This window comes from Symphalangus syndactylus, chromosome 6 (assembly GCF_028878055.3).
Source record: "Symphalangus syndactylus isolate Jambi chromosome 6, NHGRI_mSymSyn1-v2.1_pri, whole genome shotgun sequence".
NCBI classification, from domain to species: Eukaryota; Metazoa; Chordata; class Mammalia; order Primates; family Hylobatidae; genus Symphalangus; species Symphalangus syndactylus.
The window spans coordinates 67,515,555-67,530,959 of NC_072428.2; the positions used below are offsets into that span (position 1 = coordinate 67,515,555).

At 44.1% G+C, this 15,405-nt stretch overlaps 1 protein-coding gene across 4 annotated transcripts in view; it reads right to left on the minus strand.

Annotated features, from left to right (window-relative positions):
• The window catches only part of ME3 (malic enzyme 3), a 236,333-nt gene extending 228,962 nt beyond the window's left edge, over positions 1-7,371 (minus strand). For 2 of the 4 annotated variants that reach the window (XM_055283173.1, XM_055283172.2), the window contains exons 1-2: positions 7,080-7,371; positions 6,517-6,714 (exon numbers count right to left, since the gene is read on the minus strand). In XM_055283173.1, coding sequence (XP_055139148.1) covers positions 6,517-6,699 — 183 coding nt within the window. In that variant the 5' untranslated portion in view covers positions 6,700-6,714; positions 7,080-7,371. Of the gene's footprint in view, positions 1-6,516; positions 6,715-7,053 lie in introns of all 4 variants that reach the window. The other 2 variants (XM_063641501.1, XM_055283171.2) reach the window with 1 other exon arrangement.
• Between the last annotated feature and the right edge of the window lie 8,034 nt (positions 7,372-15,405).

A 15,405-nucleotide genomic window follows, 5' to 3' on the forward strand; every position in this document is an offset into this window, starting at 1 on the left:
CATCAGTGTGAAAGGCATCATGAAGACTTGGATGTGGCCAGGTTTTAAGCAAAGAGTGACATGTTGAAACTTAGTTTTTAAAAAAATCACCCTGGGCTGGGCGCGGTGGCTCACGCTTGTAATCCCAGCACTTTGGGAGGCCGAGGCAGGCGGATCACAAGGTCAGGAGATCGAGACCACGGTGAAACCCCGTCTGTACCAAAAATAAAAAAAAAAATTAGCCGGGCGTGGTGGCGGGCGCCTGTAGTCCCAGCTACTCGGAGAGGCTGAGGCAGGAGAATGGCGTGAACCTGGGAGGCGGAGCTTGCAGTGAGCCGAGATTGCGCCACTGCACTCCAGCCTGGGTGACAGAGCGAGACTCCGTCTCAAAAAAAAAACAAAAACAAAAAAATCACCCTGGCCATTGTGTTGAGAACAAATGAGAGGAGCTAAAGGGAAAGAGGAGACCAGCCAGGAGGCTGCTGCAGGCATTAAGCAGAGAGATGCTGGTGGCTTCAATCAGTGGGGACCCACGGTGAACAGGGGCTGGATTCCAGACTTAGTCTGAAGACAGGGCAACAGGATTTTCTGGTGGATTCCATAAGGGATCTGAAAGAAAGAGAGTGGTCAAGGATACGACCAAGATCTAAGCATCTAGAGGAGAAAACTGAAGAAGACTGGAAATTGGGAGATTAATTCAGAGGTTCTTGCATAATCTAGATATGAGATGGCAAAGGAGTGAAAAAGGCTGATGGTAGTGGGGATATGGGGAAACGTAAATTTTTAAGGGCTGGGGTAAAATTGGCAGAGTAAAACAATGAAAGCTTAATATCAACATTTTGTGGTAGTATCTTCAATTTCCATTTTCCCTTTATTTGATAATGTAGAATTTTTAGCTGAATACATGGGTGCCCAGCCAAAGATTACATTTTCCGTGTTCTCTTGCAGCTAAATGTAGCATATGACCAACTTCTGGCCAACTGAATGTAAGTAGAAGTGATATTTATAACTTCCAAGTTGTGCCCTTAAAAGGGATTTCCCCTTCCCAATTGGCTTCTGCGTGGAATTGATAGCAGAGGTGAGACCTTGCTGGACTTTGAAATGTAAAATGCATACTGGGTGGCAGAGAAACAGAGTCAAACCACACATCAACTCATGATTGCTTGCCCAGACTTGTTCATAACAGAGAAATATACTTCTATCTTGTTTAAGCCTCTGTATCTGGGGTTCACGTTGTCATTGCCTAACCTGTAGCAACTAATAAACATTCTTTGAGCTGTTCTAAAAACAAAGCCCCAATACCAATACTTACTAATCCTGTGAAGCTAGGACAGTATTCAACAGAGAAAAGTTTGATTTCAACCTGCCTCTTTTAGTTTGGTCCAGCATATCTGAATAGTATTTGAGCTTCAATGTCATGAGTCATTGCAGAAGCTCAAATCTAGAGTAAATTGCCACTTATGGAGCTAATATTTACCCAATAATCCACTGCTTCTCTCAACTAGGAGGCACAATTCTACATCACACCTGAAGCAGAGGTCTCGAGAAGATATATTATGTAATCTGCCTTCCAGCATCACCAATAAACTTCTGATTATCCATACAACCCACTTAACATCTCCTGATTGATTGATGAGCCAAGTCCATGATAACAACCTCCCCTCATCCAAAGAAGGCAAGATCAAGTTCTAAGCTAGCAGAGAACAAAATCATATACTTTATTCAAAGGCAAATCCTAGCTGTGTAGAAGTCTAATAAATCATCATTGAATACAGAAGGGATTCAGCTGAAATCTGTGCAGTCTCAGATGTACAGCCAACACTGCAGCACTGTCCATCAAGCCTTTGCAGGTTTACTGCTCTAAATGCATCAAGTCCACCTGGGAAGGCCATCACCCGTGGTGCCTTGCAGTCTCTGAGGTCCCACTACGTGAAATGTCCTGGTCCGTAATCACAGTGACTTGACCAAGCACACTTTCCATTCATTCTTTCCCTATCAAGCTCAAGAGATCAAAAACTGCAGAGAAGCAGGTGAAGGATCAGTGGAATTTCATGGCAAAAAAAAAATCACTGCTGGCACACGGATCAAAGGGGAAAGATTGGTGTATTCTGGGAAATAATGCACCCCTTCAGTTAAATGCCCTGAAGTCTGGGAAGATGAGAGTCAAGCAGGTGTATTTCCTCCAAATGGGCCATATGTAGGCATTTATTTAGGCAGGAAGAGCATTGGGCTAACTGTGAAGTAGTGACATTCAGATTAATGAAGTTGAGAGGAAAGGGGCCATGACATGATTGAAATCATTTAAAGAACAAATATTTATTGAGCATTTCAAGTCAGACAGAGATAATGCCATGTGACAAGACAGAGTCTCTGTCCTCATGGTCTAGTGTGGAAGGCAAACCAACCAGCCATTGTAGTAGTGTGCTTAGTACCAGAAGGAAACAGTGTGATAAGACAAATAGGAGGGGACTCAGATCTAGTTTGGCAAGTGGAGAATAGGACAGCTCTTCCTAAAAGACACTATAGGTAAATGGAGGTCAGAAATATGTTGATGGCCCATCAACATGTTGCTACACTTATAGAATGGGGATGGCATCTTCCTATGAAGGCACCCCTGTGAAGTGGGGCTGATAGTTGCCTATTTAATGTGAGTAAAAGAGGGGTCATATAACCAAAGATTTACTCTGTTGCCAAATCCATATGGACAGTAGAAGAGGTCATTACATAAGTTTTAGAAGAAAGGCAGAATATTAGTTTTAAAAAGAAAAATAGAAGCTCATGCGTAGTTAATTTGCATCATTTAGAAAATCTAGACTCCTGGAGGGAGCTTGGAATCATCTAGTATCAATTCTGTCCCCATCAGGAATATGCCTAAATCAATCTATGCAGTTGTGAATTGCCATCATTATTCAGTAGACTCAAATACAGTAGGCAGGCTGCCTCTGTCCACTTCTATGACCAGTGATAATCTCTGTGGAGTTGCTTGGCTTCTTCCTTGGCTTGTCTTTTCTTTGGAAAATGATAATGTTAGATGAGAACAAAGATTTTCAAAAACTTTTTGTTACTACAATCCACAGTAAAAACAGTCATTTTACATGCTGACCTGATAAAATAGCCATTTTTATTAACTTCAATGCATTTGCTATTTTTCTATTTCATTCTAATACATTTCTTTAAAAAAATTGCTGGTAGATCCACTAAGCTAATTTCATGTCTCATAGTTTGTAACTCATAGTCTGAACAATTCCAGACTAGATCATCTCTGAGGGGCCTTTCTACCCCAATTATGGAAATCATCCTCATTATCACCTAATATTTACCACATGGGGGCTCTCTCCTACGATCCTCAAAGCAGTAGTGTAACACAGGCAGAGGAGCTTATGAGATTCATCACAGATCACATGGCCAGAGCATGATGGAGCTGGTACCAGAACTGAGTGAATGCACAATAGCAGCAACACTAGCCCTGGTCGGCACCTCTTCTCCCAGATAATTCCACCTCCTCACCACCCTCTGTCATACAGCTGCAACTTAAATGCCACTCCTAATCTGTCGAAATGAGATGCAAATCTAGTGAACACATTCCAAGAATTTCATGTTAATTTTTATATTAACGCCCTTGCTAGATCTTTCAGGCACTACCCCATGCCAAACACAGGTGGATGAAACTCATTACCTGGCCTGGAAGGGCTCTCCTTCTAACAGAAAAAAATCCACTCACAGACCTGAACACTAAGCATGGCACTAAAGACTCTTTCAAAACTGCACTTCCATTTTGCTTCCTCAGTAATAACCTCATTGTTCTATTTAACCTCAGCACTATCTTCCCACCTGGCTGATGGAAAGTACCAAGGCTCAAGCCTTCCATGGAGACTCTCTGAGCACTGGAGGACAACAGAACAGCCAGAGGGTGGCACTCCAGTGGGAAGAGAAGGGCACTCACAGTACCTCCCAGGAAGCACTCCCTCTGTTGCTCCTCTTCTGTCCCCAAGGGTGAGTGAACAGGGGATGCCAACAGGCTGTCAGCCTCCTTCTAGATACCCTTCTTATCCCAGACAAGCATCAACTGACTTCAGGAATAGATAAAAGATGTTGTTTAACATCACGGAAAGGTCAGGTCCTTAGATTTATGGATAACACCTGTATTGGTCTGGTTCTCACACAGCTGTGAAGAAATACCCAAGATTGGGTAATTGATAAGGAAAAGAGGTTTGATTGACTCACAGTTCCACATGGCTGGAAAGGTCTCAAGAAACTCGTTATCATGGCAAAGGCACCTCTTCCCAGGGTGGCAGGAGAGAGAATGAGTGCCAGCAGGGGAAATGTGTCAGGCACTTATAAAACCATCAGATCTCGTGAGAACTCATTCATTATCATGAGATCAGCATGGGGGGAAACCACCCCCATGATTCAATTACCTCCCACCGGGTTCCTTCCACAACACACGGGGATTATGGGGATTACAATTCAAGATGAGATTTGGATGGGGACACAGCCAAACCATATCAACAACTTATTTAAAGTACTTGGGAGGAAAAAAATTTACATCAGAGGCAAACGACAGGGGCAAGAGTGATTTCAGGGGACCAAAACCTAGGTTTTAAAAAAAGGCTTAAAGATCTTCCTTCATTTTCTTAACTACTTACAAAGCAATAAATGCTGGTTGGTAACATGCCAGTAATTCTAAGGCAATTATCTTCACAATGATTGGAGCCTGTAGTGGGAATTTATTGTTTTGTTTTCTACATCTATTCCTCTTCCTTCTGATGACACTATCCATATTTACTGTGAGGATCTATATTCCCTTTATTCCAAGCCAGATGGTGTGGGTTGCCCTACCTTAAACCCTATTTTAACACCAGGGGTGGGGTCTGACTGGCTTTAATTATTGGTGATTGGTTTTGGTTTGGGAATGGGAAGAGAGAATCTAATCAGAGTGAATAAGGCAGAAGGATTCGCTTTCTGAGGCGTCAGAGAAAGGGTATTTTCTCTTCCGCAAGAGCTACCAGAATAAAAGTATCTTTCTGTTCCTGGATGATGTGGTGTGAGAACAGGAGATGGAGGACTGTGGCAATAACGAAGTGAGAGACTGAATAGAGCTTGAGGATGAAGCTGACCTTGCAGAGAGGCAGAGCAGAGAGTCAGAGAGAATCTGCATCTTGAGCAATGCCATCTGGGCTTCTGGTTCAAGCCCTGCCTGCAACCCTTCCTCTAGATTCTTTAGATAAAGGAGCCTTTGTGTGCTTAAGCCAGTTTGTATTTTCTAACGCTTACTAGCAAAGTAATTCAAGGTGATAACAAACACCTTGAACACTTTGGAAAGTGGTAGTATCCAAACCATTTAAGGCTTCTTTTGGAAAGAGCAGGAGTCCAATGTGATAGAGGTTGATTTTTTTTTCCTTAGCTGCTTCTATTAGTTCTGTAGGAAACAATCACAATACTTCACGTTATATAGTTGTTCCTACTTCTCAAAAACATCTTTTCCACACAGATTGCCTCACCTGAATTTCACAATCCAGAGTCAGAGCAATTATATAAAAAAATTTTATTGTGCAGTAATTGTTATTCAGCACTTTATACAGTTTAAAATATGATTTCAAGTTCAGTGATTCATTTTATTGTCACAATAACCAAATGAGATCGAAATGGTGGGTCTATCATAATATCTATTTTAGGCTGGAGAAAGTTGAGCCTCAGATAAGTTAAATGAGATGTGTGAGTTAATTTGAGGAGGTAGGGGGAGACAGGACTAAATCTCAGTCTCTTGCTTCTATTTCTCTCACCCAATCCTCTGAACCAAAGACACTAAACTCTATTCCCGGAAACAAATACCAAAGGGCTAGCGGTGGGTTGAACTTGACCAAAGCATTGGAGATCTGGATTCCAGTGGCAGAGCCAGAACTAACTAGCTGGTGACCTTGGGCGAGTTTCCTTTGTCTTGTTTTTTGTAAAAGAAGAGGTTTAAACTAGAATCTCTAATGCTCCTGCAAGCTCTAAAATTTCTATAAGTCTAGACTTTTCCATCCTTGCTCTCAAATTAATATTTTTCTCAGAATAATAATCATAACCTTATTTATCTCCCACTGGGTACCAGGCAGTGTGCTAACATACCCCCATTTTCTACCCCCATTTTCTCTTTAGATCTCACGACATTCCTAAGACAATTATATCTCTTTTACAGATAAGGAAACCTAGGCTCATGTAGGTTAAATGAACTGCCCAAGACCAATAAAATTAGTAAGCATCAAGGGGAGAGCTGACCGCAGGTCAGACTGACCGCGAGGATCTAAACCTGGTTTATGTTGCTACTGCAGAAGAAATTAGGCTCCCTGCATTACTGGTCGCCTCTCTCCAGCATAAAAGGGAGAGGAGGGACGAGAAAGCCAAATCAAGTCACAACAAGCCCCTGCAAGGCAAAAACAGAAAAACCACTGGAAGGGCGCCCGGGAGGATCCTTTCTAGGTCCAGGGGGCGGGGCGCAATTTTCCCGCAGCCACGGGATCGCAACGCGGGCCGTCCTGCCCTCTGGCCCATTACCTTGTTGAGATGAGGGTTCCTGGTGACATCGTATCCACGCTTCTTCAGGGGCACAGGGCGCGCAGGGCCGGGCTTGGAGTGGCAGCCTTGGGCGGGGGCGGTGGGTGCCCAGCGCGGGAGGGCGCCGCAGGCCCGGCCCGGCCAGGGAGCCAGCCGCGTGCTTGTCCCCAGCGCGGCTCCCATGGTCCTTGTGCAGACCTGGCACGGGAGAGAAAGCAAGGTCAGGGCCTCCTTCCAGCCAGCCAGGACCCACGCGCGCTGCGGGGCACCGGGCCTGATCCGGGGACGCGCCCTCTGGGAGAGGGCAGGGGCTCCCAAAGGGTTAAAGGCTCCAGCCTCCGCCACTCCTCGGCTGCCACCTGCTCGGCTCCGTGCGGTGCGCCAGGCCTAGCCAAGAGCCAGGCAAAGCGAAACCAAGCCCTGGAAGCAGATCTGGTGCGGGTGACAGCCGGCGCCACCCCTGCTCCCATCCCTGTGAAAAAGAGGCGACTGCGCGGCGAGGGGTCCCCGAACCCTTAATCCCGCGTGTTGGCTTGCCTCGGTCCTCTCCTTCCCTGGCCCACCTGCGCTGCTCAGGGAGCTGAGGTCTACGTGGTCCCGCTGTGGAGCAGGCGGGGTGAGGAGCTGCGGTCTGTGAGTCCTCTCCCGCCAATGGGTGGACCGCGCTGGCGGCCGCCAGCTCGCGGAGCTGGTGCGTTGCTGAAAGAGCGGTCCCACAACCTTTGTTCTCAGTGCCTGGCTTCCCCGAGGACGCGCGTGGGGCGCCTCAGCACTGCGTGCACGTGGTTTTCCCCAGTGACAAGAAGCAGCTCAGAATGCCCGCCTGAGACTCTCCATCTTGGCAAGACTAAATGCACAGAGGGGGATTTGCGTTTAGGGGTCAGCATATCCTCGCACTCTCCCAACATTCGGGGAAGGGCGTGCCTTCAGGATTTGGAGTAGAAATCCTCAGGCATTCGGTGCTCAGTGTTGCCTTGTGCTGTCCAATATAATAGCCATTAGCCACGTGTGGCTATATAAATGTAAATAGTCTATATAGAATAAAATTTAACATCCAGTTCTGCAGTCACGCTAGCCACATTTCCAGTTCGAGAGCCACTTGTATGCAGATACAGAACATTTCTGTTTTGCTGATACTTCCATTGAGCATCTTTGATATAGGAGCCACATTTACTAAGAGGACTGCTGAGGACCCCATGGAGCTTGCCGTGGGTTATTGGGGCCAGACAGGGATCTTGGGGTCCATCTAGCCCCAAACTTAATTTTATACTTTCTCTACACAGTAGTCAGGAGATTCCTTTTAAAGCAAACACTTTGTTGTGTGTGGAATAAAATCCAAACTTTGAGGTCCTACAAGATTTCCCATAAACTGGCTCTTGCCAGCTTCTTCAGACTTCTCCTCCTCTACTCTTTCCTTCTCACTGGTCTCTGGCCATACTTGCTCCTTCCTGTGTCTTCACCCCACTTGGTTCCCTCCCACTGAAGGGCCTTTCCAGTTGCTATTGCCTCTCCTTGGAAGGCTCGTACTCCAGCCTTCCAAACCACTGCTTCTTCCCACCTCTCAGTTCTCCACTAAGTTGTCAACTCGAAGGCCTTTCCTCTATTCCATTCAATGTCCGCCTGCACTAGGAACTATAGAGTGAAGGGGTTTTTTCTCTTTAGAGAACTTAACACGGTCACTAGTGTGCTTGTTTTTCTGATTGTTTACTATCTCCTATCTAGAATGTAAGCTTCATGAGGAGAGGCTCTTTGCCTGTGAACCTGTGTGCCCTCACTGCCTAGCTCACTGCCTGGTATGTAGTTGCACAATAAATAGTTGTTAGGTGAACTGAGGGAAGTGACAGCTACTTTCATAAGGATCGTGAACCCTTAGACTTACTGACAGAGAGGTGGCACGGTCCTCTGCTGACACCCCTTCAAAGCTCCCTGTGCCAGCATTAGCCCCGTTGTAAGTACCAAGCAGACATCATGGCGCATAATGTGCTAAGGGCTGCTCCTGCCTGAGTTCAGGATTCCCCCATCCCTTCAGGAATAATTGTCTCCTCCTGCAGTCTCTCCCCTTCCTGTGTAATATCTAATTTTCAACATGAATGATCTACATAAAATAGTTATTTCCAAAACAGAATTACAATTACCTGGTAGGAAATAAGGATGGGGCAAAAATACAGCTTTCCAGGCCCCATCCATGAAGATTCTCATCCAGTAGGGTTTACATCCCTGAAGTCAGGTTTACTCTTGGATTACATATTTACATAAGCTCATAAATGATCTTTTCTTCTGCCTTAAACCAGTTAGTGTCAGATGTGTGATTGTGTGCAACCACTAGTATTAACTAAATCCTTTCAACACTATTTTTATATTGGCACTTCTTCTCACCAGTCAACATCTTTGGGGGGCAGAGATCACGTGTGTTTCCATCTTTGGTATCTAGTGCACACAAATAATTGGAAATTGATTGTTGAATCAGTTTGCCCTTGCTGAATACAATGACCTTTCCCTCCCCTGGAGGATATTTAATAGGTAACTTTAGTCATTTGAAACCAGGATGTAAACAACAAAGGTTTCCAAACAAGCAAATACAATTTTTATAGCATCAATTCACTAAAGCTTGTACCGTTTATATATAAAAGGCTCTCACATGTCCTCACCTGTGGCCTATATTCTCTTAACCCAGGCATAATTCTACAACGTTGTTTTGTATGTGTGTGTGTGTTTGTTCTTTGGTGACAGGAAAGGAAAGTTTAAAGGCAGGTCCACCAGGAGCAGTGACAGAAGGCAGTAGCAAGAGGAGGTGGCTTCTCAGTTCCATACAGCTGTCCAGGGACCCAGGTTTTCTCTTTTGCTGCCGGGCTCTTCTTTAGCTGTTGCCCGCCTCAACACAGCGCTAACACCATGTTAGCATCCCAGCCGTGGAAAGGGGGCACAAGGAAACAGAGGGAAAACAAATCTATTTGTTTTTTTAATTGAGCCAGGGTCTGTGTTGTTTAGGCTGTTCTTGAACTCCTGGGCTCAAGCAATCCTCCTGCCTCGGCCTCCCAAAGTGCTGGGATTACAGGCGAGAACCTCTGTGCCCGGCCAAAGCAAATCTGTTTTATGGAAGTGACATGAAAGTTGTATATATTACTTCTACTCACATTCCATTGGTAAAAACTAAGTCACACATTCATATCAAGCTACAGGGAGGGCTGGAAAATATTGTTTGTAGAAGGAAAGGCATGTATGTGCTCTACTAAAGTTCAGTGGGGAGTCTATTACTAAAAGGAAGAAGGGGAGAATGGTTCCTAGGGACCACTAACTAGAAGTCTAAATATAATACTCATTTTCTGTTGAAGTGCTTAGCCCATAGTGGGTGATCAGAAACTGTGAGCTGTTTTTATTGGCACGTGTGATTTCCATCTCTGCTTTTGTGTCAACTTCCTTACTTTTAGAGCTGAATATAGGATTTCAGAGACCAGGTTCAGAACCGTGGAAACATTACAGAACTTCTTTCCAACTCCATACAACTCTGACTTCCTTAGCCAGCCAGGAAGTTGGCTTGTGATCTGGTGATCTGGTCCAGCACTATATAGAATTAATGGGTCTCCATAATTTGTCTTGGCCCCTCTCCTTTCATATCGCATTTACTGACTTCTGCCATCATTGTAATGATGCTTCTTGGGATGGCATAGAAGGAATCTCATTCCATCTCCTCCAGCCTACAGTTCCATATTCCAGGCATAGTTAATACTTTTGCTTTTCCATTTTGATTACAGAGATTCAAATATCTACCTGTTTCCCTACTAGATTGTGAATTCCTTGATGACTAGAATGACCATTTATAATTCTTTGCATCTCTAGTACCTGGGAAAGTGCCTGGCACTTAGAATTAACTCAGTTTCTTGAATTAAATATAATTATGGTTCAAATTTGTGCATAACCTTCCAAGGAGTGGAATTAATTGAAACTAAATTTGGTACATTGTTAAAAGGGCACAAAGTGGCTTCAAGTCAGATTTTTAACTCAGTCAGCTATCTTAAAACAAGATCTCTTATCTTCTGAAAGCAGATGTTAATGACCTCACACATGATTTTAAAAAGGAGGTGAATATAAAATTCATTATTTTTCAGTTAATCCCATTGCTTCACAAACTTATTCATAATATTCTACACAACATTTAATGTTCATGATTGCCCCAAAGAACTCTTTAAATTCATATCGCTGCTAGTAATATTTGTAGACACTTCAACTCTATCATTATTATTATTATTTGCAGCAAAGGGGAATTATGGGGATCACTTATTTCTTCCTAGTCTGCATACTCATCACTCTGCTTATGTGCCCTGAACTCTGGGCCTTTGCTCAGCAGTTTCCTCTGCTTCCAGCATCTGCCATTTGAAGCCCTGTCTGTCCTTTACAATTCCACTCAAACACTGCCTCCTCCAATGAGCCTTCCGAGAGTCCCAGCCAGCAGCTTACCCTCCCCCCGATGTCCACAAACTCTGCTATTTTTATCTCTCCTATTCACTTTTATTGCACTTTTGAAAATCTCTCCTATTGTGCAAAGAGGCTCATAGAAGTGAACAGCTTTAAATCCAGATAGTCTGGACTCTACCAGTGAGTGACTTTGAGCATTTTATGTGACCTCTTTAAGCCTCACCATCCTCATGGATAAAACTGAGATCCTAACATCACTTCTCACATTGTTTTTTGCTGTATTTATTTATTTAAAATTCATTATAGCATACACTTACCACCTACATGCCGGGCATTGTTCTAAGCACTTTATAAACGCAAAGTCATTTAGCCTCATGAGCTATTATGCCATTTTGCTCAGCTCCAGATCTACCTTTTTCTACTCTGGCTTATGGCTGAAGCTTGGGCCCTATAAACCCGTTCTTTGGCAGCAGGGTTCCTGTTCATTTCTGCCAATAGGGGGCACTAGAGGGAGACCGAGGGCTGGAGAGGGGAAATTTTCTCCTTTCTGTTTGCTTGCTGTTGGTTCCCTGCAGCATCCGCCCAGCAACAGCCATTTACCTGGCATCAGCCACTGGGCCCAGCCTCCAGCCCCCTTTCACAGCCTAGAATCAGGCGTCCCAGGCTTCCGCAGACTTAGCAGCAAGTCTTTTTCACCTCAGGTCCAGCTTCTGATGGTCCAACCACTTCCGCTTGTTCCTCCAGCCCTGGAGATGGAAGCTGTGTGCTCCGGTTACCACCTGTGATTGCCTCAGCACTCCTTTTCTTCTCATCCAGCCCTCCAGCACCTGGGAAACCAGTTCTTTATATTAACTTCCTCTTGTTGAGATATACTTTGTGTGGTTCTGTCTCCTCAACTGGACCCATCTGTTATAGATTGGTACCATTATTATCCTCATTTTACAAATAAAATCCAGGAGAGTTAAATCACTCACCTGAAGTGGGCTGGGATTTAAACCCAGGCTCAGGTGCCATGGTGGTCCCAGGACACTAAGGGCTCGTGTTCGTAAAGTGCTTGGTCAGGCCTGCTGCATGGCCAGCACTCAATGAACAGTGGTTCTCTGATCTCCAATCGTCATCCTCATCACCACTCTTCAGCCTTTCATCCTACCCAACACCTAGGACAGGGTGTGTGCAATCAATGCCTACTGAATTGAGTCTGATTACCTAAATATGGGAGGACTGTGGTATAGAACGGGCTTGAGTTAAAAAAGGACATGGAGGAGACAATGGAGCCATGAAGCTTCTACATCCTGTCCTTCTGACTCTTCCTTTGGAGTTGTTTCCAAGGTAACTGATTCTCCCTCTCTTCTTGACTCTCTCCCCACCTCCCTGCCACGCTTTCCCTGTACTACACTTTGGCTTCTTGACTTCTGTTTTTCTATTAAGTAGGAATAAACAGTTCTCTGACATTCTGAGAATATCAAAAGCAAAAATAAAAGGGCCATTTTGTTGGGTAGCAGAAAATACATTTCTTATTTCTCTGTTGCATTACATTCTATTCCTCTATTCTTCTGTTGCATCGTCATAATTTTTAATACCCAATTTCAACAAGAAAATATCTTTTAAATAACCACATTCCTAAGAGAGGTGGTCCACGGGGTTCAGTTACCCCTGCAGAGTGTTACCACAAAATCACCTTGAAATGTTTGTTTATAAACTATTTCAAGTAGTGGTTGCACCAAACATAATTGCTTCCAGACAGAAGGACACAATAGACTGCATTACTCCTCAGACCCCCTGGCTGATTTCTCATTTAGTCTGAAGCTAACTCTTAAGGCCCACTTATGTTCCTAGCCTGGCCAGCTCTTATTTTCATGGCTGCTTTAGTCACAATTGACAATGCATTTTAGACATGCCCCCACTTCTACCATGTAGTAGGAGTTCCAAGAAGGAAATAGTATCCTCAATCAGAGTGACCAGAGACAGAACTAGTAACCAGTACTTTATGTGTATTTTCCGGGCCTCCACATTTCCCAGAAGTTGTTTTTAAAAATCTATTTTCTGCCCCTCTTGAAACACTCTATTCAAGAACTCAGTCCTCTGATGGCCACCGCACCATTTCTTCATTATGCCCTGGGTTCCTTGGCCACCTCCTGCCTCACACAGAAGTTAGACAAAAAGGCAACTGTTAGAAAAAGACAAGATGCAGAAACAGAAAGCCATGGCAGCAGCTGCTGAGCTAAGCAGCTGATAAGGGGGAACAAATTTGTGCCCTTAGTGTTTGTTTGGAAGTCAGGGTGGTGGCCCAGCAGGATAGGGGGAAAGCTCTTTGTCTATGGTGTGATTTGCCCATCTGGCCTATTCAGCATCCCCTGGACCAGCTGACCCCTGTCGCCAGCTTCACTAGCTCCTTCATGGGCTCCAAGCTTGTTAAGCTGTAATGAGCATATCCTTGAGTTTCCTAATTAACTTTGCAACACTTCCATAATAGGAAACAAAAATATTAATAGTTTTCCCCATTGACAATCATTTCTTGGTGGGACAAAAATCATCAGTAATCTGGAGGAATCCTGGGGTTCTTACAAGAGTTTAGGTTATTTTTGATTTAAGTGTTTTTAAACTGTGTTTTCTTTGCATATAATTGGTGAGATGAAGACACGCTGTTCCCAGTGCATTTGGGTTCTCTTCAGCTCCTTATCACCTCAATTGGTTTTTGTTTTCCCTTCTCACAGATTTAGCTACTTGACTCCCCCTCTCAGTCTGCATTTAGCCTCCAATCCCTTGGCCTGATTCACTGAGGATTCCCCCAAAGAGATGTAATTTGTTTCCTTTGCGTATTCACAGGTTTTGAGCTTCAGCTTGTGTAGTTTGTTATTGTAATGGATGTTATCTGTGTCATCAAGCAGCCCACAGAGCAGGCATTCACTCAGCTATGGAACCGAGCAAAGATTTTGACCACAAAGCTAATGTTTTTCCCTCCAGGTTATACCAATTGTTCACCAGAGGCATCTTATTTTCAGGAACACTTGTGCTTCTAAGAGCAGGTGGATTTAGTTCTCCTTAGCTTGAATTTTGGGTTTAGTATCAAATCTAAAAGACTGACTCACAAAGGGTAAAAAGCGGAGACTGATTAAGCAGCATACAGATGATATGGAATGGAGAGATATCTTTTTGCTTTTCGGGCATTGTAATTAGCTACACACTTTATTTATTAATTTATTTGTATTTTTTACAGGCTTGACACTGCTGTTGCAAAGCAGATTTTGAGATTTGAGCTCCAGCAGCATGTTATTTAACACTTTGATTTGCACAAGGCTGTAAACCGAGGTTGCCGTTTAAGGTTGTCCGCTCAGATTTTTGCCAGTATAAATTTCATGTTCTGGCCGGGCATGGTGGCTCACACCTGTAATCCCAGCACTTTGGGAGGCCAAGGCAGGTGGATCACTTGAGTTCAGGAGTTTGAGACCAGCCTGGGCAAAACCCCATCTCTGCAAAAAATACATCTGTAGTCCCAGCTATTCAGGAGGCTGAGGTGGGAGGATCACTTGAGCCTGGGAGACGGAGGTTGCAGGGACCCAAGATCGCACCACCACACTGCAGCCTGGGTGACAGAGCGAGACCCTGTCTCAAAACAAACAAACAAACAAACAATTTTTTGTTCTTTGTATAGTAGCTAAGAGCTTTCTCTTTAAAGTCAGATATATCTGGGTCTAGATCCCAACTCTGCCACTCACTAGCTGAGTGATCCTGGGGGGTTTACTTGATTTCTCTGAAGCTCAGTTTTCTTATCTATAAAATGAAGATAACAATAATAGTATTTAGCTTATAAGGTTGTTGTGAGGATTAAGTGCCTGGCACATAGTAGATCTTTAGTAAATATTAAATATTACTATTGCAATACCTCCTCTGTATTCCCACAAAACAATTCTGGACACGTAATAATTGCTGAATAAACATTGATTAAAATGCATGTAAGTGAATTTTCAAAGGCCCAGGCTTCAAAGGCTTAATGTGAAATCTCTCTAAGGCAGGTTAATGCCCAGAGGTAGAGGCTGAATATTTATTGAGTTTCATTATATTTAAATTATCACAGTGCATGTGGTTTAGACACACACACACACACACACAGAGGTTTAGATACAATGTCAGGTTCTATTAAAATGGAAGTCAGGTGAAGGTCCCCTGGGCCCCACTCATCTTACGTTGCAGGTAGGTTTACTTGCACTACTGGCCTTTACTAGTTCTACCTCTACCACCTATCAAATACCAGGACCTCAGCTCACCCCAATTTTGTGCATATCTGGGAGTCCACCTAGCAGAGAGGCAAGTTTTCTATATAATCTGAGCTACAGGTATAGCTCCTCTGCTCCCCTTTTGCTCGCTGGGGCTGTGGCCACCTCTTTCAGACCCCAGTGCTGCTGGAATTTGGCTCAGATTCCCTCTTGTGCCCCTGGCCACCATAACTTCTGAAGCCCTTTGCATAGCTGCTTCCCA